The sequence below is a fragment of the Carcharhinus amblyrhynchos genome, unplaced genomic scaffold (assembly GCF_965287045.1).
Source record: "Carcharhinus amblyrhynchos unplaced genomic scaffold, sCarAmb.v2.hapA scaffold_76, whole genome shotgun sequence".
Lineage (NCBI taxonomy): Eukaryota > Metazoa > Chordata > Chondrichthyes > Carcharhiniformes > Carcharhinidae > Carcharhinus > Carcharhinus amblyrhynchos.
This window is the reverse complement of record NW_027649816.1, coordinates 677,501-702,231: the sequence shown is the minus strand read 5'-3', so window position 1 is coordinate 702,231 and position 24,731 is coordinate 677,501. Positions and strand designations below refer to the sequence as shown.

At 48.4% G+C, this 24,731-nt stretch overlaps 1 protein-coding gene across 1 annotated transcript in view; it reads right to left on the bottom strand.

Moving 5' to 3' along the window:
* Positions 1-24,731, bottom strand: part of LOC145337798 (dynein axonemal heavy chain 6-like) — a 785,492-nt gene that overhangs the window by 245,869 nt on the left and 514,892 nt on the right. The window contains exons 49-52 of the mRNA XM_080182651.1: positions 19,553-19,720; positions 17,356-17,445; positions 11,279-11,476; positions 1,454-1,615 (exon numbers count right to left, since the gene is read on the bottom strand). Coding sequence (XP_080038777.1) covers positions 1,454-1,615; positions 11,279-11,476; positions 17,356-17,445; positions 19,553-19,720 — 618 coding nt within the window. The remainder of the gene's footprint in view (positions 1-1,453; positions 1,616-11,278; positions 11,477-17,355; positions 17,446-19,552; positions 19,721-24,731) is intronic.

Genomic DNA, 24,731 nt, shown 5'->3' with positions numbered 1-24,731 from the left:
TCCCCACATTCCTCCCTCAGTCTGTACAGCAATTCCCAATCCCGACATTCCTCCCTCAGTCTGTACAGCAGCTCCCAATCCCGACATTCCTCCCTCAGCCTGTACAGCAATTCCCAATCCCGACATTCCTCCCTCAGTCTGTACAGCAATTCCCAATCCCGACATTCCTCCCTCAGTCTGTACAGCAGCTCCCAATCCCGACATTCCTCCCTCAGTCTGTACAGCAATTCCCAATCCCCACATTCCTCCCTCAGTCTGTACAGCAATTCCCAATCCCGACATTCCTCCCTCAGTCTGTACAGCAGCTCCCAATCCCGACATTCCTCCCTCAGCCTGTACAGCAATTCCCAATCCCGACATTCCTCCCTCAGTCTGTACAGCAATTCCCAATCCCGATATTCCTCCCTCAGTCTGTACAGCAATTCCCAATCCCGACATTCCTCCCTCAGTCTGTACAGCAATTCCCAATCCCCACATTCCTCCCTCAGTCTGTACAGCAATTCCCAATCCCCACATTCCTCCCTCAGTCTGTACAGCAATTCCCAATCCCGATATTCCTCCCTCAGTCTGTACAGCAATTCCCAATCCCCACATTCCTCCCTCAGCCTGTACAGCAATTCCCAATCCCGACATTCCTCCCTCAGTCTCACAGCAGCTCCCAATCCCCACATTCCTCCCTCAGCCTGTACAGCAATTCCCAATCCCCACATTCCTCCCTCAGTCTGTACAGCAGCTCCCAATCCCGACATTCCTCCCTCAGTCTGTACAGCAATTCCCAATCCCCACATTCCTCCCTCAGTCTGTACAGCAATTCCCAATCCCGATATTCCTCCCTCAGTCTGTACAGCAATTCCCAATCCCCACATTCCTCCCTCAGCCTGTACAGCAATTCCCAATCCCGATATTCCTCCCTCAGTCTGTACAGCAATTCCCAATCCCCACATTCCTCCCTCAGTCTGTACAGCAATTCCCAATCCCCACATTCCTCCCTCAGCCTGTACAACAGCTCCCAATCCCGACATTCCTCCCTCAGTCTGTACAGCAATTCCCAATCCCGATATTCCTCCCTCAGTCCATACAGCAATTCCCAATCCCGATATTCCTCCCTCAGTCTGTACAGCAATTCCCAATCCCGATATTCCTCCCTCAGTCCATACAGCAATTCCCAATCCCGACATTCCTCCCTTAGTCTGTACAGCAGCTCCCAATCCCGACATTCCTCCCTCAGTCTGTACAGCAATTCCCAATCCCGACATTCCTCCCTCAGTCTGTACAGCAGCTCCCAATCCCAACATTCCTCCCTCAGTCTGTACAACAGCTCCCAATCCCGACATTCCTCTTTTCACAGTGGTCTTCACCCTCATACTTTCTTTCTGACGTTCCCAGTGTGGGATGAAGCTGTAGGTGACTGGGAATGGTAGACTTTGGGAAGAGTGTGCTCTGCAGGCCTCACCTGTAGAAAGAACTGGCGCAGTGCCTTCCTATTTTCAGGCAGGCTGCCTTCCCTGTCTTGGTTCTTCAGTTCCAAAGTAATGTTGTCCAACTCTTCATCGTCAAACAGACCAGGTACTTGGCCTGAATGCACCAGGCAGTTCAAATCTTCTAAAAATGTCTCCTGGACAAGAGAGAAGAAAGGCACTCGTCTGATTAACTGGGCTGTATGTTGATACAATGTCTCCTCCAACATGACTACTGCCCATTGTCTGTGGTGATGGCCCTCATCCCTATAGCCCCCTCCCCTGTGACCCCGATCTACCAGTCAACAATCCCATCCCACATTAATAGGTGTCAGGAAAATGTTGCTACCATGAAAATATCAGGCAAATCCACGAAATGAAATCAATTCTGCTGGGAAATATTCTGGTTTTATCTGTTAAACTGTAGGAAGAAGAAATAGTTCAGACAGGGACAGACTGACTGTGTGAATGGAACAAGTGCATCTGATATGTTCATGAGTTTGAAACACTGGAAACAGATGGTTATCTCGGGCAAGTTTGTAATAATGGGAAGGGACGGTTACAAGGGATATAAGAAATATCTCCCGATATTTTGGCAAAGTGTCGGTTTCAGCAAGAAAACCAGGGTGTATTTCACCAGCATTGTTGGCAAGAAAAGTCACTGTAACTTCAGCCATTTAGAAGAAAACTATTCACATTTAGCTTGTGTGCAGCCCGCCTCTGATTCACTCACTCAGGCATCACTTCAACTCATCAATTAGCATGAGGGATGGGGGATGCGGGGGGAGAACATTGAGGGAGGGGCATGGTGCGGGAAGATGCAGATGGGGGGAACGTGGTGGGGAGGAAAGTGGGGGCGGGGGGGTGCGGGGGTGGGTGGTATGAAGTTGTATGAATTAAGTAATGACATGATGAGAAAATTAGTCAACTATTTGGTACAAAATAAGGAAAACTGACTCCGCATAACCTAAGACATGAATAAGACCGGAGAAGGTCAAGACCTGGTAAGGCTGACTCTGCATAACCTAGGGCTGTATGAGTAAGACAAGATAGAGTCAGGGATGAAGGAGTCACCGACCTTCTTCTGTTCTATCAAAGGACAAGATAAAGATATGAATGATGAGACAAAGAGTTCTAGGTGGTCAGCAGGTTGTACCATGATTTATGACATTGCTTATGATGTTACTACTGATCGAATTCCTGAATAAGCTCTGGTCACGCAAACTGATATGTACTTATGTTCTTAACTGATAATGATTATGTATAAATACTGAATTGATTCTTTATGTAAGCGTGGACTTGAGAAAGAATTAGCAAGTCGTAACGACTGCTCTCCAAATTCAAGTTATTGCCAATACTGCATGCAGTCCTTCGTAAATAAAGATTAATTATTTTGTCTGAATTACTTTTGCTGAGTCTTACTATCATAGTCAAGAAGCAGGAAAATTTCCACTTCAACAGTGGGAACGCAGGGATGGGGGTAGTTGTCCCTTTGTTTTGTTCCAAACCCAGCTGGGGGGGACAGCAGCCAGGGACCTAATGTCAGCCAGGAAGAGAGCCTATGATTCTCAGAGGGAATCCAAATGGAGCAGAACAGAATGTACTATCCCTTAGATGGGCAGAAGGCCAGTCAGCAAGGTCACCACAGCACCTGAGACACAGCACCAGTGAGTGTCTGCTCGCTGCATCGACCAATGTAAACCCAGTAAAGAAATGGATGACCTGCCGCCAGGACAGGTCACCATTCTCATTGGGCACCACCCACCCCCGACCCACCCACCCACACACCCACTGACCCACCCACACACACACTGACCCACCCACACACACACCCACTGACCCACCCACACACACACCCACTGACCCACCCACCCACACACCCACTGACCCACCCACCCACACACCCACTGACCCACCCACACACCCACTGACCCACCCACACACACACCCACTGACCCACCCACACACACACCCACTGACCCACCCACACACCCACTGACCCACCCACACACACACCCCCTGACCCACCCACCCACACACCCACTGACCCACCCACACACCCACTGACCCACCCACCCACACACCCACTGACCCACCCACACACACACCCACTGACCCACCCACACACACACCCCCTGACCCACCCACCCACACACCCACTGACCCACCCACACACCCCCTGACCCACCCACACACCTACTGACCCACCCACACACACACCCACTGACCCACCCACACACCCCCGACCCACCCACCCACACACCCCCTGACCCACCCACCCACACACCCACTGACCCACCCACACACCCACTGACCCACCCACACACACACCCACTGACCCACCCACCCACACACCCCCTGACCCACCCACACACCTACTGACCCACACACACACCCACTGACCCACCCACACACCCCCGACCCACCCACCCACACACCCACTGACCCACCCACACACCCACTGACCCACCCACCCACACACCCACTGACCCACCCACACACACACACTGCCCACCCACACACCCAATGACCCACCCACACCCACTGACCCACCCACACACCCAATGACCCACCTACACACACACACTGCCCACCCACACACCCAATGACCCACACACACCCACTGACCCACCCACACACCCACTGACCCACCCACACATCCACTGCCCACCCACAAACCCAGTGACCCATCCACACACCTACAACCCACCCACACATCCCTGACCCACACACACCCACTGACCCACCCACACACCCCTGACCCACCCACACACCCACTGACCCACACCCATTGACCCACCCACTGGCCCATCACATACCCACCCAGTGACCCATCCTCTGGCCCACACCCACTAGCCCACACCCACTAGCCCAGCCACTGGCCCACTCACACACACCCAGCTACTGAACATAAGAACACAAGAAATAGGAGCAGGAGTAGGCCATCTAGCCCTTTGAGTCTGCCCCGCCATTCAATAAGATCATGGCTGATCTGAAGTGGCTCAGTTCCACATTCCTGCCTTCTCCCCTTAATCCCCTTGCCTATCAAAAACCCATCAACCCGCGTCTTAAATATATTTAGTGAGGCAGCCTCCACCACTTCAATGGGCAGAGAATTCCAGAGATTCACCACCCTTTGAGTGAAGAAGTTCCTCCTCAACTCCATGCTAAACTGCACCCCCCTTATCTTGAGGCTGTGCCCCCTAGTCCTACTGTCCTTTCTGAGCGGGAAGAGCCTCTCCACCTCTATCCTATCCATCCCATTCATCATCTTATACGTCTCAATGAGATCTCCCCTCATCCTTCTAAACTCTAACGAGTACAAGCCCAGTCTATTCAGCCTCTCCTCATAGCTCAACCCCCTCAACTCCGGTAACAGCCTAGTAAACCTCCTCTGCACTCCCTCCAAGGCCAAAATATCCTTGCGTAAGTACGGCGCCCAAAACTGCACACAGTACTCCAGCTGCGGCCTCACCAATGCCCTATACAGCCGCAGCAAGACCTCCCTACTTTTATATTCAATCCCCCTCGCTATGAAGGCCAGCATCCCATTCGCCTTCCTGACCACCTGCTGCACCTGCAGGCTGGGTTTTTGCGACTCATGCACAAGGACCCCGAGGTCCCTCTGCACTGTCGCCTGCTGCAGTTTTTCGCCACGTAAGTAATAGTCCTTCCTACCATTATTCCTACCAAAGTGGACAACTTCACATTTGCCAACATTAAATTCCATTTGCCAGTTCCTGGCCCATTCGCCCAGCCTATCTACTGACAAACCCATGCACCCACCCATGCACCCACCCACTGACCAATCCACACACCCACTAGCACGCGCACACACCCATACATTTCAACAATGATCTCATTGACTGACACCTCACAGGTCCCATCCCACATCTTCGCACACACCTCCTTATCACACCATTGCCTCCCTCCTCATCACATCCCAGCTCTCACTCAGCATACATATATGCCAGGCATCCTTACCCTCTGAGCTGGCATGTGTCCTGTCTACACTCTTCCCATCTGTCTCATTCCAGGACAGGTTTGAGCACAATGGGTAAGAGTGCGCACAGCCAGTCAGAGTGAGGCCTAAACTGAAAATGCTCATACTGTTCGAGGACAGAGTCCTACAGCTGGGCACAGAGAGTCCTACAGCTGGGCACAGAGAGTCCTACAGCTGGGCACAGAGAGTCCTACAGCTGGGCACAGAGAGCTCTACAACTGGGCACAGAGGAGAGAGCTCTACAGCTGGGCACAGAGGAGAGAGCCCTACAGCTGGGCACTGAGGAGAGGGCTCTACAGCTGGGCACAGAAGAGAGAGTCCTACAGCTGGGCACAGAGGAGAGAGCCCTACAGCTGGGCACTGAGGAGAGGGCTCTACAGCTGGGCACAGAAGAGAGAGCTCTACAGCTGGGCACAGAGGAGAGAGTCCTACAGCTGGGCACAGAGGAGAGAGCTCTACAGCTGGGCACAGAGGACATAGTCCTACAGCTGGGCACAGAGGAGAGAGTCCTACAGCTGGGCACAGAGGAGAGAGTCCTACAGCTGGGCACAGAGGAGAGAGCTCTACAGCTGGGCACAGAGGAGAGAGCTCTACAGCTGGGCACAGATGAGAGACTCCGACAGATGGGCACCGAGGAGAGAGCTCTACAGCTGGGCACAGAGGAGACAGCCCTACAGCTGGGCACAGAGGAGACAGCCCTACAGCTGGGCACAGAGAGTCCTACAGCTGGGCACAGAGGAGCGAGTCCCACGGCTGGGCACAGAGGAGAGAGCTCTACAGCTGGGCACAGAGGAGAGAGCTCTACAGCTGGGCACAGAGGAGAGAGCCCTACAGCTGGGCACAGAGGAGTGGGTCCCACAGCTGGGCACACAGGAGAGAGTCCCACAGCTGGGCACAGAGGAGAGAGCCCTACAGTTGGGCACAGAGAGTCCTACAGCTGGGCACAGAGAGTCCTACAGCTGGGCACAGAGGAGAGAGTCCCACGGCTGGGCACAGAGGAGAGACTCCTACAGCTGGGCACAGAGGAGAGAGCTCTACAGCTGGACACTGAGGAGAGAGTCCTACAGCTGGGCACAGAGGAGTGGGTCCCACAGCTGGGCACAGAGGAGAGAGTCCCACAGCTGGGCACAGAGGAGAGAGTCCTACAGCTGGGCACAGAGGAGACAGCCTCACTCCAGCAGCTAAGGAGAAGCACTACACCTGTGCTCCGGCTAATGTGGGACAAAGACAAAAGAGAAAGCCGTCAACAAATCTAGCCATGGTGCCTGTCTCATAGATACCATCCTTATGCCCCTGTCCTGTACAAATGCCATGTCATTACCCTTCCAGGTCAATCAGTCGACCAGGCCAGTCCATCATCTCAGCCTCTGGAGACAACGTACCCCAATCATTCTGTGGGCAATATGTGAGAGGATAGCACGGACAGCCATCGCCTGTATCCTCCAGCAGATCAGATTCTCATATCTCAGTGGCAATTCTGTGATGCTACTGTGCCTTTAAGGAATGTATTTTAAGCATGTGTTCTGCAATTATAAGCAGGCACTGAGATGTCTATTCTTCTACTGTTGCTAAAAGGCATGGAACGATCCTTTTATTTATTTTTAGTGTTGGTATAATGCAATGTGCTGGAGTTTATGGTCCTTTTCAATTGTCAATGACAGGTCAATGGTCAGATCCCAGGGAAATCTGAGGGTTCCCTTTCAGTTGGGTCGAGAGCTGTTGGAGCGCAGGTTACAAGCAGCGTGCCTCTGTCCTGTATGGTAAATTCATTGTTTGGTGGCTGGCTAGCTGGAGGCCAGGAGAGCCTCTGTCTCTTGAAGTGTGCTTAAATGTCAGGGCTGGAAGACCTCAGCATTTTCAATTCAATATCCAAAGCAGCAATTCACAGCAGGAGTGGGAAAGGTGCTAGTATCACGTGAGCATCCTGAACTTGTAAGAATGTTTGTGTTGGAACATTGAGCTGTTAATGTTTATTCAGTATCATGGTTTTTCCTTTCCTTCTTTGTAATTGGGAAAAATATTGCTGATTTTCTTTCTCTGTGTTAACTACATTCTTCAGTAAACTTTGTTTGATAAAAGCTCCCTCGTGGGTCATTGAATCAGACCTGGAGGGAAACATCCTACATTTACCTGTGTCAAAGTTCAAAGTGCTAAACTTATGGTCTCGGCTGATTCCATAAAACACCCTGGAGTTTCTGATCTAGATTATAACAATTAAGAGTGGGCAGGCTTCTGGGTCACTCATTGGTGAGCACTTCAGGTGGCTGCAGCCAGGAATCCTGCACTTGGAAGGATGGAGGGCAGGATTCTGCTGTGTCCCGATCAGACAATGTGTCCCTGTACTCAGTCAACCCCCAGCTGCTGGAGCTAGAAAGGCAGACTCGGGAATATCAACGTGTGCCATGGGAAATCTGTGAGGTTACAGGGACAAGTTGGGGCATAGGGCACAGATAAGATACTCTGTCAGAAAGCTAGTGCAAACTCGATGGGTAAAATAGCCTCCTCTTCACTGTAGGCATTCTATGATTCTATGGATTCTCTATCCCATGAAGGCCGCCAGAAATGCATAGGAAGGGGGGCTGGGACCAGGACTAGGGTGAGAGGTGATATTCTCTCCCATGAAGGGTGAGCTTTCATCAACTGTGTGGTGCTGGCGGAAAATCAGCTCTGAGATTGCTCCTTTCATGGGTATGGTGTAGAAGCCAAGGACCATGCGATGCAGGAGGATGACAATGATTTGCAGTGTGGTGAGGCAGCAGTGTAATGGTATTGTCACTGGACCAGTAATCCAGAGACCCAGGGTAATGCTCTGGGGACCCAGGTTCAAATCCCAGCACAGCAGATGGTGAAATTAGAATTCAGTAAAAATTTGGAATTACAAGTCCATGAAATCATTGTCAATTTTGTTGGAAAAACGCATCTGGTTCAGTAATGTCCTTTAGGGAAGGAAATCTGCTCTCCTTACCTGGTCTGGCCTACATGTGACTTCAGAGCCACAGCAATGTGGTTGACTTTTAAATGCCCTCAGAGATGGGCAATAAATGCTGTGCCAGCCAGTGATGCCCACATCCCATTAACAAATGAAAAATGGGATAGGGCAATGTCTGAGTTGAGCTGCTTGTCAACCCCTAAATGAGTAGCTCTCAGTCCCAAGCGCTGCACCCCATTCAGACTCTCACTATCGTCCACAGCCCTTCCTCTGCGGGTTCCCCTCCTCAATGTCTTCCCCAGCTGAGGAGATCTGGAAGTCTTCTATGTCCTCCTCTGTTCTCCCAGCTTCAGTGCACCACAACAATACATCAAACTCTCCAGGGGGTGTACTGGAGTGCTCCCTCTGACCGGTCCAGGTAGCAGAACCACATTGTGAGCAGGCAGATTGTCTCCCCCAGCAGCATGAGCCTGACTGTAATTAGTCTAAGCTGCATTCTGCGGTCTCTGCGCTGACATCATTAGCACCTCCTGAGTGGGTATCCCATATCCTCCAGCTGCTGCTCTCCTGGGATCTGTTATGGACAGTCTCCAGGAACCAAGTACACACTTGCAGAATGTTCTTTAACATTCTTACAGTTGACCTGCACATTCAGGGAGTGGAATCCTTTGTGGGTTTTTTTCATTTGTGGGACAAGACTGTCGCTGGCTGGGCCAGCATTTATTGCCCATCACTAGTTGCCAGAGGGCAGTTGAGTCAACCACATTATTGTGGCTCTGGAGTCACATGTAGGCCAGACCAGGTAAGGACGGCAGATTTCCTTCCCGAGAGGATATTAGTGAACCAGATGGGTTTTTCCGACAATTGACAATGGTTTCATGGTCATCAGTAGATGCTTAATTCCAGATTTTTTTTGGAATTGAACTTAAATCTCAGCATCTGCTGTAGTGGGATTTGAACCCGGGTCCCCAGAACATTAGCTGAGTTTCTGGATTAATAATCTAGAGATAATACCACTGGACCGTCGTCTCCCCTTCATGGGTGGAGCACCATGACACTAAGGGGGTACAAGAGTCACATGAGTACTTTGGGGAATCAGTAATTTGGGTGAACCCCACAGTTCTGGTTAACCTGGTCCTCTGCACTCTGTGAAGAACATACAGATCACCTCCCTGATGCACTTAATGCAGTGGACTGGGAGGTGCCGCAGGGATCACCAGTGCAGCCAGTGGACTGGGAGGTGCCGCAGGGATCACCAGTGCAGCCAGTGGACTGGGAGGTGCCGCAGGGATCACCAGTGCAGCCAGTGGACTGGGAGGTGCCGCAGGGATCACCAGTGCAGCCAGTGGACTGGGAGGTGCCGCAGGGATCACCAGTGCAGCCAGTGGACTGGGAGGTGCCGCAGGGATCACCAGTGCAGCCAGTGGACTGGGAGGTGCCGCAGGGATCACCAGTGCAGCCAGTGGACTGGGAGGTGCCGCAGGGATCATCCGTGCAACCAGTGGACTGGGAGGTGCTGCAGGGATCACCAGTGCAACCAGTGGACTGGGAGGTGCTGCAGGGATCACCAGTGCAGCCAGTGGACTGGGAGGTGCCGCAGGGATCACCAGTGCAGCCAGTGGACTGGGAGGTGCCGCAGGGATCACCAGTGCAGCCACTGGACTGGGAGGTGCCGCAGGGATCACCAGTGCAGCCAGTGGACTGGGAGGTGCCGCAGGGATCATCCGTGCAACCAGTGGACTGGGAGGTGCCGCAGGGATCACCAGTGCAACCAGTGGACTGGGAGGTGCTGCAGGGATCACCAGTGCAGCCAGTGGACTGGGAGGTGCCGCAGGGATCACCAGTGCAGCCAGTGGACTGGGAGGTGCCGCAGGGATCACCAGTGCAACCACTGGACTGGGAGGTGCCGCAGGGATCACCAGTGCAACCAGTGGACTGGGAGGTGCTGCAGGGATCACCAGTGCAGCCAGTGGACTGGGAGGTGCCGCAGGGATCACCAGTGCAACCAGTGGACTGGGAGGTGCCGCAGGGATCACCAGTGCAGCCAGTGGACTGGGAGGTGCCGCAGGGATCACCAGTGCAGCCAGTGGACTGGGAGGTGCCGCAGGGATCACCAGTGCAGCCAGTGGACTGGGAGGTGCCGCAGGGATCACCAGTGCAGCCAGTGGACTGGGAGGTGCCGCAGGGATTACCAGTGCAGCCAGTGGGCTGGGAGGTGCCGCAGGGATCACCAGTGCAGCCAGTGGACTGGGAGGTGCCGCAGGGATCATCCGTGCAACCAGTGGACTGGGAGGTGCCGCAGGGATCACCAGTGCAGCCAGTGGACTGGGAGGTGCCGCAGGGATCACCAGTGCAGCCAGTGGACTGGGAGGTGCCGCAGGGATCACCAGTGCAGCCAGTGGACTGGGAGGTGCTGCAGGGATCACCAGTGCAGCCAGTGGACAGGGAGGTGCTGCAGGGATCACCAGTGCAGCCAGTGGACTGGGAGGTGCCGCAGGGATCACCAGTGCAGCCAGTGGACTGGGAGGTGCCGCAGGGATCACCAGTGCAGCCAGTGGACTGGGAGGTGCTGCAGGGATCACCAGTGCAGCCAGTGGACTGGGAGGTGCTGCAGGGATCACCAGTGCAGCCATTGGATACCAAGAAGTAATGGAAAGTTGCAGGCCCATTTAGATTTCATAAGTGCAATCAAGAAGAAGGGAAATCAATTGCATCATTTCTGGCTCCACCGAGAAGACTGACAAAGGACTAAGAGTTCAGTATTAAATGATACAAACTGGTGTGTGATTTGAGGAATGAGGCAGTTTCAAAGCGGCTGCTTACAGACGGGTGATCAGAAGTGAAACCAGGGGTGTTTCAATTAATCTCTCTTCAAACTCAACTTCTTACCTTGATGATATCCTCATCCGCCAATAGTAAAACCGTCTTTACACTGAATACTCCTGCTTGTTTAAAGACTTTCTTCAGATCTTCTCTGAAGTCAGTGTGGCTGTATTGTGGTCCGATGGAGAGAAAAGCCAACTCACATCCTGCAATGTGACAGGCCAGGGTCGAGTTTGTTAACTTCCCTGTACTATCCAATCCAACCTGATTGACAAAAGGATAACAGAAACTATTTAATCTGCAGAAAACAACTGAACATGAAGCCAAGTGCAGCAGAGACCAGAAGTTTGAAACAAGGGGAGGGAATGCTGGAAAACCTCAGTGGGCTGGGCTGCATCTGTGGGAGCAGAAAGAGAGGGAGAGTTCAAGTTTCATGTTGATGGCCTTTTCAGATGGTTTGGTGTCCTGTGAGTGGGAAGCAGTGGGGGCGATTCTCCCATCCGCTGCACTGATTTATTAGCGCAGTGGACCGAGAGATTTTCACGGGGCTGGATTAGCACTATCCACGCGGGGCATCTGGCCCTGAGTGCCTCTCCAGATTTCTGGTACCATCAGCTCTGCACTGGAAATACACAGAGCTGCATTACACATTCAGAGACTCATTTACACATTATTTAAACATGATTAGTAGGTTTGGGACTGAATTCTCCAGGCCTGCTGGTCTCTCCCACCACCAGGAGTATTTCACTCTGGTGGGTTTTACAGTAGCTCCCCATTAGCAAGGAGCTGGCACTTAACCCCGCTAGAGTGAAGGGGGGAGCAATCGAGGAGGTTGGGCGGTGGTGAGGGGTGCCCCTCGGGCATAGGCCCCTGGCACTGCCCTCATCCTGTAAGATTGTAGCGGTTAGAAGTTTAGAAGGTGCTGCCCAAGGAGCCTTGGTAAGTTGCTGAAGTGAATCTTTGTAAAGTGCACACTGTGCATTGGCAATGGAGGGAATGAATGTTTCTATTGGTAGATGTGGTGCCAATCAAACAAGCTGCTTTGTCCTGGATGGTGTCAAATTTTTTTGAGTGTTATTGGAGTGTTATTGCACCCATCCTGGCAAGCGGGAAGTATTCCATCACACTCCTGATTTAAGTTTTGTAAATGGGACAGACTTTGGAGGTGGGAAGTAAATTACTCACCATAGGATTCCCAGCCTCTGATCTGCTCTTGTAGCCACAGTATAGTTCGGATGGGACACTTTTTGTACAGTGTGTGCAGGAGAGTTTCCTGACACAATATGTGGATAAGCTGACAAGAGATGGGACCACATTGGACTTGGTACTGGGTAATGAACTGGGCCAAGTGTTAGATTTGTTTGTGGGAGAGCACTTTGGAGATAGTGACCACAATCCAAAGGCGTTTTAGGAGCAAAAGGGTGGCTAGGGGTAAAATCGGTCCTCTCAGGGACAGACGAGGGGAATTGTGCTTAGAGTCCGAGGGAATGGGGAAGACCCTGAATGAATACTTTGCATCAGTATTCACGAAGGAGAGGGGCTTGATGTCTAGTATGGTCATTGAGGGAGCAGTAGACCAATTGAAAGATCTATCGATTACGAGGGAAGAAGTGTTAGGGCTTTTAGATGGCATTAAAACCGATAAATCTCCGGGGCCCGATGGCATTTATCCTAGGCTGCTTAGAGAGGCGAGGGATGAGATTGCTGGGCCTCTGACGCAAATCTTTGTCTCCTCTTTGGACACAGGTGAGGTCCCAGAGGACTGGAGGATAGCGAACGTGGTACCGTTGTTTAAAAAGGGTAGGAGGGATAGCCCGGGTAACTATAGGCCGGTGAGTTTAACGTCAGTGATAGGCAAGTTAATGGAGAGGATTCTTAGGGATAGGATGTATGCGCACTTAGAGCATTGTGATCTGATTAAGGATACGCAGCATGGCTTTGTAAAGGGGAGGTCTTGCCTTACGAATCTGGTAGAATTTTTTGAGGAGGTGACAAAAACGGTCGACGAAGGACGAGCCGTTGATGTCGTCTATATGGATTTCAGTAAGGCGTTTGACAAAGTCCCTCATGGTAGGTTGGTAGAGAAGATTAAAGCTCATGGGATACATGGCCAGGTATCTAGATGGATTGAGAACTGGCTTGCTAAGAGGAGTCAGAGAGTAGTTGTGGAGGGGTCCTTTTCTAGCTGGAGGTCTGTCACTAGTGGTGTGCCGCAGGGCTCAGTACTGGGACCTCTTCTCTTTGTAGTGTATATAAATGATGTAAGTGGTGTGATCAGCAAATTTGCAGATGACAGTAAGGTGGCTGGATTGGTGGGCAGTGAGGAGCAGTGTCTGGCAATACAACGGGATACTGATAGGCTGGTATGTTGGGCAGATACATGGCAAATAGAGTTTAATCCGGATAAATGTGAGGTGATGCATTTTGGCCGGAATAATGTAGGGGGGAGTTATATGATAAAGGGTAAGCCCGTAAGGAGTATAGAATCGCAGCGAGACCTGGGGGTGCAAGTGCACAAGTCTCTGAAGGTGGTAGTGCAAATGGAGAGTGTGGTGAAGAAAGCCTATGGTATGTTAGCCTTTATAGGAAGGGGTATAGAATATAAGAGCTGGAGTCTAATGTTGCAGTTGTACAGAACGTTGGTTAGGCCGCATTTAGAGTACTGCATCCAGTTCTGGTTGCCTTACTACCGGAAGGACCTGGAGACTCTGGAGAGAGTGCAGAGGAGGTTTACCAGGATGTTGCCTGGTATGGAAGGACTGGGGTATGAGGAAAGATTGAAGAAATTGGGGCTCTTTTCCCTTGAAAGGCACTGACTGAGGGGGGATCTAATAGAGGTATATAAGATTATGAAGGGTATAGATAGAGTAAACAGAGGTAAGCTATTTCCTATGATAGAGACACGTAGGACAAGGGGCCATGGGCTTAAGGTGAGGGGGGAGAGGTACAACACATATGAGAGGGAGGTTTTTCACACAGAGAGTCGTGGGGGTATGGAATGCTCTGCCAAGTAAGGTGGTGGAGGCAAACACGCTAGAGTTGTTTAAGAGTAACTTAGACAGGCACATGAGTGGGTTGGAGATGGGTGGATATAGGAGATTGTTTTAAATAAGGGTCATTAGCATTGGGGCGTCCCTGGTAAGGTAAATGTATATGGTGCAATAATGTTTTTTTTCTCTTTTCATTCACAGGTTTTAAGTCGGTCCACCTCGTGTCCAACGAGGGGTATACACGCGATGGGTCGTAGTGGGGCTGCTCTTGGTTGTTTGAGATTTGCTGATGACACCAAAGTCGGAGGTGTGGTAGATAGTGAGGAAGGGTGTCATAGTTTGCAGGGAGACTTGGACAGGTTGCAGAGCTGGGCCGAAAGGTGGCGGATGGAGTTTAGTGCGGAGAAGTGTGAGGTAATTCACTTTGGCAGGAATAACAGATGTGTAGAGTATAGGGCTAATGGGAGGACTCTGAATAGTGTGGATGAACAGAGGGATCTAGGTGTATGTGTACATAGATCCCTGAAAGTTGGCAATCAAGTAGATAAGGTTGTTCAGAAGGCATACGGTGTCTTGGCGTTTATTGGTAGGGGGATTGAATTTAGGAGTCGCAGCGTCATGTTGCAACTGTACACAACTCTGGTGCGGCCGCACTTGGAATATTGTGTGCAGTTCTGGTCCCCACATTATAGGAAGGATGTAGAGGCTTTGGAGAGGGTGCAGAGGAGGTTTACCAGGATGTTGCCTGGTATGGAGGGGAGGTCCTATGAGGAGAGACTGAGGGATTTGGGGTTGTTTTCGTTAGAAAGAAGGCGGCTAAGAGGGGATCTTATTGAAACATATAAGATGATTAGAGGTTTAGATAGGGTGGACAGTGATAGCCTTTTTCTTCGGATGGAGAAAGCTAGCATGAGGGGGCATGGCTTTAAATTAAGGGGGGGGTAGTTATAGGACGGATGTCAGGGGTAGGTTCTTTACCCAGAGGGTGGTGAGGGATTGGAATGCCCTGCCTGCTGCAGTTGTAAATGCGCCTAGTTTGGGGGCGTTTAAGAGATCCGTGGATAGGTTTATGGATGGAAAGGGATTGGTTTAGGTTAGAGGGTCGTTGTTTTTTAACTGGTCGGCGCAACATCGTGGGCCGAAGGGCCTGTTCTGCGCTGTAATGTTCTATGTTCTATGAGATTGGCCTAGTGCTTCATGTCGTTAGTGTGTGCCTAAACTGGACAAGATACTGGGCAAGACGACAGCTCAGTGACTATCGCTGATTGCTGTGCAGACACATGGATTTGGGCAGGTGTCTGTGGGAGTTTGCGCATTCTCCCCGTGCTTGTGTGGGTTTTCTCCGGGTGCTCCGGTTTCCTCCCACACCCCAAAGATGTGCTGTTAGGCTGACTGGCAGGAATAAACTGTCCCTAAATCAGTTTCCCTCAATCTGGATGGCCATAAAACATTAGATAGGGGTCGTGGGGGAAAAGGGGGACTGGTGGTGTTGAGATGGCGGCGCGGGCTCGTTGGGCCGAAGGGCCTGTTTCCCGGGCTGATTTTGTTCTTTGTACTGCGTGTCCTTGATAGGCATGTCCCTGTCAGGCAGGGAGGAAATGGCCGAGTGAGGGAATCACGTTCACAAAAGAGGTTGAATGTCTTGTCAAGAGGAAAACGGAAGCGTATGTAAGGATGAAAAAACAAGGTTTAGTTGGCTTGCTTGAGTATTGCAAGATAGCTAGGAATGAGTTAAAGAAAGGGCTTAGGAGAGCTAGGAGGGGGCATGAGAGGTCCTTGGCAGGTCGGATGAAGGAAAACCCCAAGGCTTTTTACCCTTATGTGAGAAATTATAGAATGACCAGGGTGAGGTTAGGGCCGGTCAAGGATAGTAGTGGGAACTTGTGCATGGAGTCAGAAGAGATAGGTGAGACGATGAATGAATATTTTTCTTCAGTGTTCACCAAGGAGAGGAGCCATGTTTTTGAGGAGGAGTGTGTGATACAGGCTGATAGGATGGAGGAGGTAGATGTTCTGAGGGAAGATGTATTAGCCATTTTGAAAAATCTGAGGGTGGATAAGTCCCCTGGGCCAGATGGGATATATCCTAGGATACTTTGGGAGGCAAGGGATGAGATTGCGGAGCCTTTAGCTTTGATCTTTGGGTCCTCACTGTCCACAGGGGTAGTGCCAGAGGACTGGAGAGTGGCAAATATTGTTCCTCTTTTCAAGAAAGGAAATAGGAATGACCCTGGTAATTATAGGCCAGTTAGTCTTCCTTCGGTTGTTGGTAAGTTAATGGAAAAGCTCCTGAGAGATAGGATTTATGACCATTTGGAAAGATTCAGTTTAATCCGGGATAGTCAGCACGGTTTCGTGAGGTGTAAGTCCTGCCTCACAAATTTGATTGAATTCTTTGAGGAGGTAACTAAGTGTGTGGATGAAGGTAGAGCAGTTGATGTCATATATACATGGATTTTAGTAAGGCGTTTGGTAAGGTTCCCCCATGGTAGGATCATGAAAAGATAAGGAGGTATGAGATAGAAGGAAATTTGGTTGATTGGATAAATAACTGGCTATCTCATAGAAGGTTGTGGTGGAGGGAAAATTTTCAGACTGGAGACTAGTTACCAGCGGTGTAGGCAATGTCTCATCCAATTTCTGCAGAGTAAGCTTCCATAAACAGCAAAGTGATCAGAATTGGACTATCTGTTTGTGATGTTGACTTTTTTATTCAGTGAAGGGGTCTGGGCTTCACTGGTTAGGCCAACATTTATTCTCCATTTATTGCCCATCACTAATGACCTTGAGAAGATGGTGGTGAGCTTGCTGCTTGGACTGCAGCAGACAGACAGAGATCAGTGTTTATTCGAGGAAAATCTCATGAGGCTTCACATTTCCCTGGGAGAGCAGATGGGACGCAATTTAACATCTCAAACAACAGCATCTCCAATGTGACATCAAGCCTTCCCGTACTGCACTGGAGAGTCAGTCTCCATTTGTGGGACAGAAACACTAAATCATGTGATTCAGAGATGAGAGAGTTACCAACATGGCCACAGCTGACAGGACAGAGATAAAACAGAGAGGGAGGCACAGACAGTTCGACAGAGTGAGAGGGGAAAGACAGGGAGAGAGAGGGAGAGTGAGTGAGACAGAGAGAGTGCTGTATACCATCATCAGGTGTCCCCCAGGTAGGCTGAAGACTCTAGCAGCTCTGATGATGTGTTCCACTGCTTCTTTGAAGAAAACTGGGTAAATTACCTAGAAATGGTAAACACAGAACCAATCATCATTATAATCACCATCACAGTAACTGTCAACATCACTGTGGTCTTCAGGGTCCAAAATACCATCGCCGTCATCACAGAGGGTGGTTGTAGAGATTGTTTTTCAAACTGGAGGCCTGTGACCAGCGGTGTGCCTCAGGGTCAAAGCTGGGTCCACTGTTATTTGTCATTTATATTAAAAGTTTGGATGAGAATTCAGGAGGCATGGTTAATAGTTTTGAAGATGACACCAAGATTGGTGGCATAGTGGACAGTGAAGAAGGTTATCTCCAATTGCAACAGGATCTTGATCAATTGGGCCATTGGGTTTACGAATGGCAGATGGAGTTTAATTTAGTTAAATGTGAGGTGGTGCATTTCGGTAGATTGAACCAGGGCAGGACTTACTCAGTTAATGGTAGGGCATTGGGGAGAGTTACAGAACAAAGAGATCTAGGGGTACAAGTTCATAGCTCCTTGAAAGTGGAGTCACAGGTGGACAGAGTGGCGAAGAAGGCATTCAGCATGCTTGGTTTCATTGGTCAGAACATTGAATCCAGGAGTTGTGATGTCTTGTTGAAGTTGTATAAGACATTGATAAGGTCACACTTGGAATACTGTACATATCCAGTACACATGGAATACTGTACATATCCAGTACACGTGGAATACTGTACATATCCAGTACACGTGGAATACTGTACATATCCAGTACACATGGAATACTGTACATATCCAGTACACGTGGAATACTGTACATATCCAGTACACGTGGAATACTGTACATATCCAGTACACGTGGAATACTGTACATATCCAGTACACGTGGAATACTGTACATATCCAGTACACGTGGAATACTGTACATATCCAGTACACGTGGAATACTGTACATATCCAGTACACGTGGAATACTGTACATATCCAGTACACATGGAATACTGTACATATCCAGTACACGTGGAATACTGTACATATCCAGTACACATGGAATACTGTACATATCCAGTACACGTGGAATACTGTACATATCCAGTACACGTGGAATACTGTACATATCCAGTACACATGGAATACTGTACATATCCAGTACACGTGGAATACTGTACATATCCAGTACACTTGGAATACTGTACATATCCAGTACACGTGGAATACTGTACATATCCAGTACACGTGGAATACTGTACATATCCAGTACACTTGGAATACTGTACATATACAGTACATTCCAGTTCCGGTCATCCTATTATAAAAAGGATATTATTAAACTAGAAAGAGTGCAGAAAAGATTTACTAGGATGCTACTGGAGCTTGATGGTTTGAGTTATAAGGAAAGGCTGGATAGATTGGGATTTTATTCTCTGGAGTGGAGGAGGCTTAGGAGTGATCTTACAGAAGTCTATAAGATAATGAGAGGCATAGATCAGCTAGATAGTCAATATCTTTTCCCAAAGGTAGGGGAGTCTAAAATGAGAGGGCATTGGTTGAAGGTGAGAGGGGAAAAATACAAAAAGGTCCAGAGGAGCAAATTTTTTACACAGAGCGTGGTGAGTGTCTGGAACAAGCCTCCAGAATTGGGAGTAGTAGAGGCAGGTACAATTTTGTCTTTTAAGAAATGTCTAGACAGTTACATGGGTAAGATGGGTGTAGAGGAATATGGGCCAAACACGGGCGATTGAGACTAGCTTAGTAGTAACAAAAGGGCGACATGGACAAGTTGGGCTGAAGGGCCTGTTTCCATGCTGTAAATCTCTATGGCTCTCTGAGTCTATGATCCACACCATCAGCACCATTAACATCCTCTTCACCGTAAGCAACGTCATCAGTCACTAACTATGAGTGTGCTGGGGTGGGGAGCAAGATATTATTTAAGAACATAAGAACTAGGAGCAGGAGTAGGCCATCTGGCCCCTCGGGTCTGCTCCACCATTCAATAAGATCATGGCTGATCTTCTTGTGGACTCAGTTCCACTTACCCACCCACTCACCATAACCATTAATTCCTTTACTGTTCAAAAATCTATTTATTTATTAAAAGACTATTTACTCTCAGTGAGGGGTTAGGTATCTTATGTTTGCTAATATTTTCCTGATCTTACTTTCAGATTAGTAGAGCTGTGCCTGAAGACGTAATCAGCCAAAATATTTTCTAGTTTCTTCACATCTGTAATCTGTTTGTAGATTTTGCTGGCGCTTGGAGCGTACATATCCATAAAATCTCCAAACATAAAGGGGTCAGCCATTAACTGCACAGGACTCCACTTCACCTGTTAGTGCAACAACAAGAGAACACCATCAATGTAACAAGAGAAGCTCTCTCTAATATTGTATCAAACACTCCTGAGAGAGACATTCTGCTAAACACGCACTGATAGAGACATTGTATTAAGCCGTCCATCATAGAGGACACTATACTAAATCCACTCGGATACACGACATTGTATTAAACCCTCTCTGATACAGGACACTGTATTAAACCCTCTCTGATACAGGATATTGTATTAAACCCTCTCTGATACAGGACACTGTATTAAACCCTCTCTGATACAGGATATTGTATTAAACCCTCTCTGATACAGGATATTGTATTAAACCCTCTCTGATACAGGACACTGTATTAAACCCTCTCTGATACAGGACACTATACTAAATCCACTCGGATACACGACATTGTATTAAACCCTCTCTGATACAGGACACTGTATTAAACCCTCTCTGATACAGGATATTGTATTAAACCCTCTCTGATACAGGACACTGTATTAAACCCTCTCTGATACAGGACACTGTATTAAACCCTCTCTGATACAGGATATTGTATTAAACCCTCTCTGATACAGGACACTGTATTAAACCCTCTCTGATACAGGATATTGTATTAAACCCTCTCTGATACAGGACACTGTATTAAACCCTCTCTGATACAGGATATTGTATTAAACCCTCTCTGATACAGGACACTGTATTAAACCCTCTCTGATACAGGATATTGTATTAAACCCTCTCTGATACAGGACACTGTATTAAACCCTCTCTGATACAGGATATTGTATTAAACCCTCTCTGATACAGGACACTGTATTAAACCCTCTCTGATACAGGATATTGTATTAAACCCTCTCTGATACAGGACACTGTATTAAACCCTCTCTGATACAGGATATTGTATTAAACCCTCTCTGATACAGGACACTGTATTAAACCCTCTCTGATACAGGGCACTGTATTAAACCCTCTCTGATACAGGATATTGTATTAAACCCTCACTGATACAGGACACTGTATTAAACCCTCTCTGATACAGGATATTGTATTAAACCCTCTCTGATACAGGGCACTGTATTAAACCCTCTCTGATACAGGATATTGTATTAAACCCTCTCTGATACAGGAGAAATGTGTGCGAGACTGGTTGTGGAGTGTTTAAATAATATGCCGGGGGAACCTATGTGAGGAGGCCGATAAGGAGGGAGCAAGGAGAAAATGTGGGGAGAAGGTTTCAACTACATCAAAAATCAAGGCTTTTTATACTAAGAAAGGAGCAAGAGGGTAGCCAGGGAGGGGATTGGCCCAGTCAAGGACAAGAGAGAGAACTATGTGTGGAGCCAGAGGAAATGGGAGAGGTATTAAATGAGTACTTTGCGTCAATATTCACCAAAGAGAAGGACTTGTGGATGATGAGTCTGGGAGAGAGTGTGTAGATAGCTTGAGTCATGTTGAGATCAAATAGGAGGAGGTATTGGGGTTCTTGAGAAACATTAAGGTCGACAAGTCCCCAGGGCTTGGGGTATATCCTCATGGGACATACCCCAGAATACTGAGAGAGGTACGGGAGGATATTGCTGGGGCCTTGAGAGAAATCTTTGTATCCTGACTGACTACAGGGGAGGTCCCAGAGGATTGGAGAATAGCCAATGTTGTTCCTTTGTTTAAGAAGAGTAGCAAAAATAATCCAGGTAATTACAGGCCGGTGAGCCTTACATCAGTGGTAGGGAAATTATTGGAGAGGATTCTTCGAGACAGCATTTATTCCCACTTGCAAATAAATGGACGTGTTAGAGAGAAGCAACATGGTTTTGTGAAGGGGAAGTCGTGTCTCACAAACTTGATTGAGTTTTTCGAGGAACTGACAAAGACGATTGATGAGGGTAGGGCAGTGGATGTTGTCTTCATGGACTTCAGTAAGGCCTTTGACAAGATTCCTCATGACAGACTGGTGCAGAAGGTGAAGCCACATGGGATCAGAGGTGAGCTGGCAAGGTGGATACAAAACTGGCTCGGTCAAAGAAGGTCTAATACAGATAGGAAATATACAGTAAATGGCAGAACCTTTAAGAGTATTGATAAGCAGAGGGATCTGGCTGTATCGGTACACAGGTCACTCAAAGTGGCAGCGCAGGTGGAGAAGATAGTCAAAAAGGCATACGGCATGCTTGCCTTCATTGGCTGGGGTATTGAGTTTAAAAACTGGCAAGTCATGTTGCAGCTTTATAGAACCTTGGTTAGGCCACACTTGGAATATAGTGTTCAATTCTGGTCACCACACTACCAGAAGGATGTGGAGGCTTTGGAGAGGGTACAGAAAAGATTTACCAGGATGTTGCCTGGTATGGAGGGCATTAGCTATGAGGAGAGGTTGGAGAAACTTGGTTTGTTCTCACTGGAACGACGGAGGTTGAGGGGAGACCTAATAGAAATCTACAAGATTATGAGGCATGGACAGAGTGGATAGTCAGAAGCTTTTTCCCAGGGTGGAAGAGTCAATTACTAGGGGGCACAGGTTTAAAGTGAGAAGGGCAAGATTTAAAGAAGATGTACGAGGCAGATTTTTTACAAAGAGAGGAGTCGTGTCTGGGCCTCGTTGCCGGGGGAGGTAGTGGAAGCAGATACAGTCGTGACTTTTAAGGGGCACCTTGACAGATACATGAAAAGGATGGGAATAGAGGGACACGGTCCCCGGAAGGGTAAGTGGTTTTAGTTGGTCAGTGCAGGCTTGGAGGGCCGAAGTGCCTGTTCTGGTGTTGTAATTCTCTTCTTTTATTTATTATCACGAAGGAGGTAGTGTTGGGCAACATAGCGGATCTAAAGGTAGTCATGTCTCCTGGTCCTGATGGGATTCATCCCAGGATACCAAAAGGTACTCCTTCCCTATTTTTTCCCCAGTCTCATACTCTAAGGAGCCTGTGACAATATTCCACCTTTAAGAAATATATTTATCATTTGTTTATGCAGGATCTGATGTAACGGTTTGTTTTTTCATTACCTAAACCATCCTGTCTGTATACAGCAGCACTGAGTTGTACTGCAGCAATATAATTCATCTTAATTGCCTTCATTTTTTTATATGAACTAATGCAGGATTCTGTTATTTTGTGTTTTTCCCAGGATACTGCACAGTACGGCATAATTAGGTTGATTGACAGGTAAGGTCATATGATTGGGTGTGGCTTGGCTTCTACGAAGAATTTAAGATCAGTTGCTTTTTGGGAGAAGCAGAGCCTCTCTATTCCCCTTTCTGGGGTTTGGAGACTGGAATCTGCTTGGAAATAAATCCTTTTCTCTGAGATTCTGCTGTTTCGGGGTGGTGCTTTCCCTGGAAGTTGCTGCATGGGTATTAGGAGACAAGTATCTCTGTCTGGATCATTCACCAGAGTTAAAAGGCCTGAAATCTTGTAACCTTTTATGCATTTTTGGTTTCTGCGCTAACTGGTTCGAAAGAAGGGATTTCTGTCAATGTCGGGGATACTGCTAAATTGGAATAATAGCGATAGCTAGCTGTTAAGTATTATACTTTGTCATGCTTAAGTAGTTTAATTGGTAAATGGACAATTTCATATGTTTCCATCTTTTACTCTCTTTGCCTGATCTCTGTCATACCTTCATCTATCTTTTTGTAGCCTCATTATGACCTCTTCACTGCTTACTTTCCCACCTATCTTTGAATAATCAACAAACTTGGCAACTATCTCTACCTCTAAGTCATGTTTATGACTGGTAAACCATTGAGGTCCTAGCACTGATCCCTGTGCCACACCACTCACTACATCTTGCTAACATGAAAATATTATGCCTACGCTCTATTTCCTGTTAGCCAATGACCATACACCGTGACCATGAGCTTTTATTTTCCCCAATAACCTTGGAAGTGGCATCTCACCAAATGCCTTTTGACAATCTAAGTCCAGTACATCTACCAGGTACCTATAGTTACTGGCACTTCCTCAAAGAACCCGAATAAGTTAGAACATAGAACACTACAGCACAAACAGGCCCTTCAAGTTGCGCCGATCACATCTATACCTACCAGGCCATTGAACTATCTGTAACTCCCAATCCCATTAGATCCCATATACTCATCCAGAAGTCTTTTAAAAGACCCCAGCGAGTTTGCTTCTACCACCACCGACGGCAGCCGATTCCACTCACTCACCACCCTCTGAGTGAAAAACTTACCCCTGACATCTCCTCTGTACCTGCTCCCCAGCACCTTAAACCTGTGTCCTCTCGTAGCGACCATTTCAGCCTCTGAGAATCCACCCTATCTATTCCTCTCAACATTTTATAAACCTCTATCAGGTTGCCTCTCAACCTTCGTCTCTCCAGGGAGAAGAGACCGAGCTCCCTCAACCTATCTTCATAAGGCATGCCTCCCAATCCAGGCAACATCCTTGTAAATCTCCTCTGCACCCTCTCAATAGCTTCCACATCCTTCCTGTAGTGAGGCGACCAGAACTGCGCACAGTACTCCAAGTGGGGTCTAACAAGGGTCTTACAAAGTTGCAGCATTATCTCCCGACTCCTGAACTCAATCCCTCTATTAATGAAGGCCAGTACCCCATACGCCTCCTTGACCACATCCTCCATTTGCGAGGCCGATTATAAATTAACCACCATGATTTCTCTTTTACAAAACAATATTGACTCTGCCTGGCTAGCTTGAGCTTATCCAAGTGCTCTGCTATAACAAGAGCTTCAATAATAGCTTGTAACATTTTCCCCATTACACTTCTTTTAACTCCCCCACCTAACCTCACGTGGTCTCCTGAAATATGGCACAGTGATCAGTTTATCCATCCTCCTACGGGAAGGTACTACTAAAGGGAAAGGGTTTTGTGAACAAAAGGGGAAGTGTTTCCACTGGGTAGTTAACTGAAAGGCAGAGATTTACGGTAACCAGGAGTAATGCGAGGGAAAACAATTTTCAAAGTAAAGGATTAGCACTGGGAATTTTATCTGATAAGTCATGGAAACAGATTCAACAGATTCAAAATAAATTTG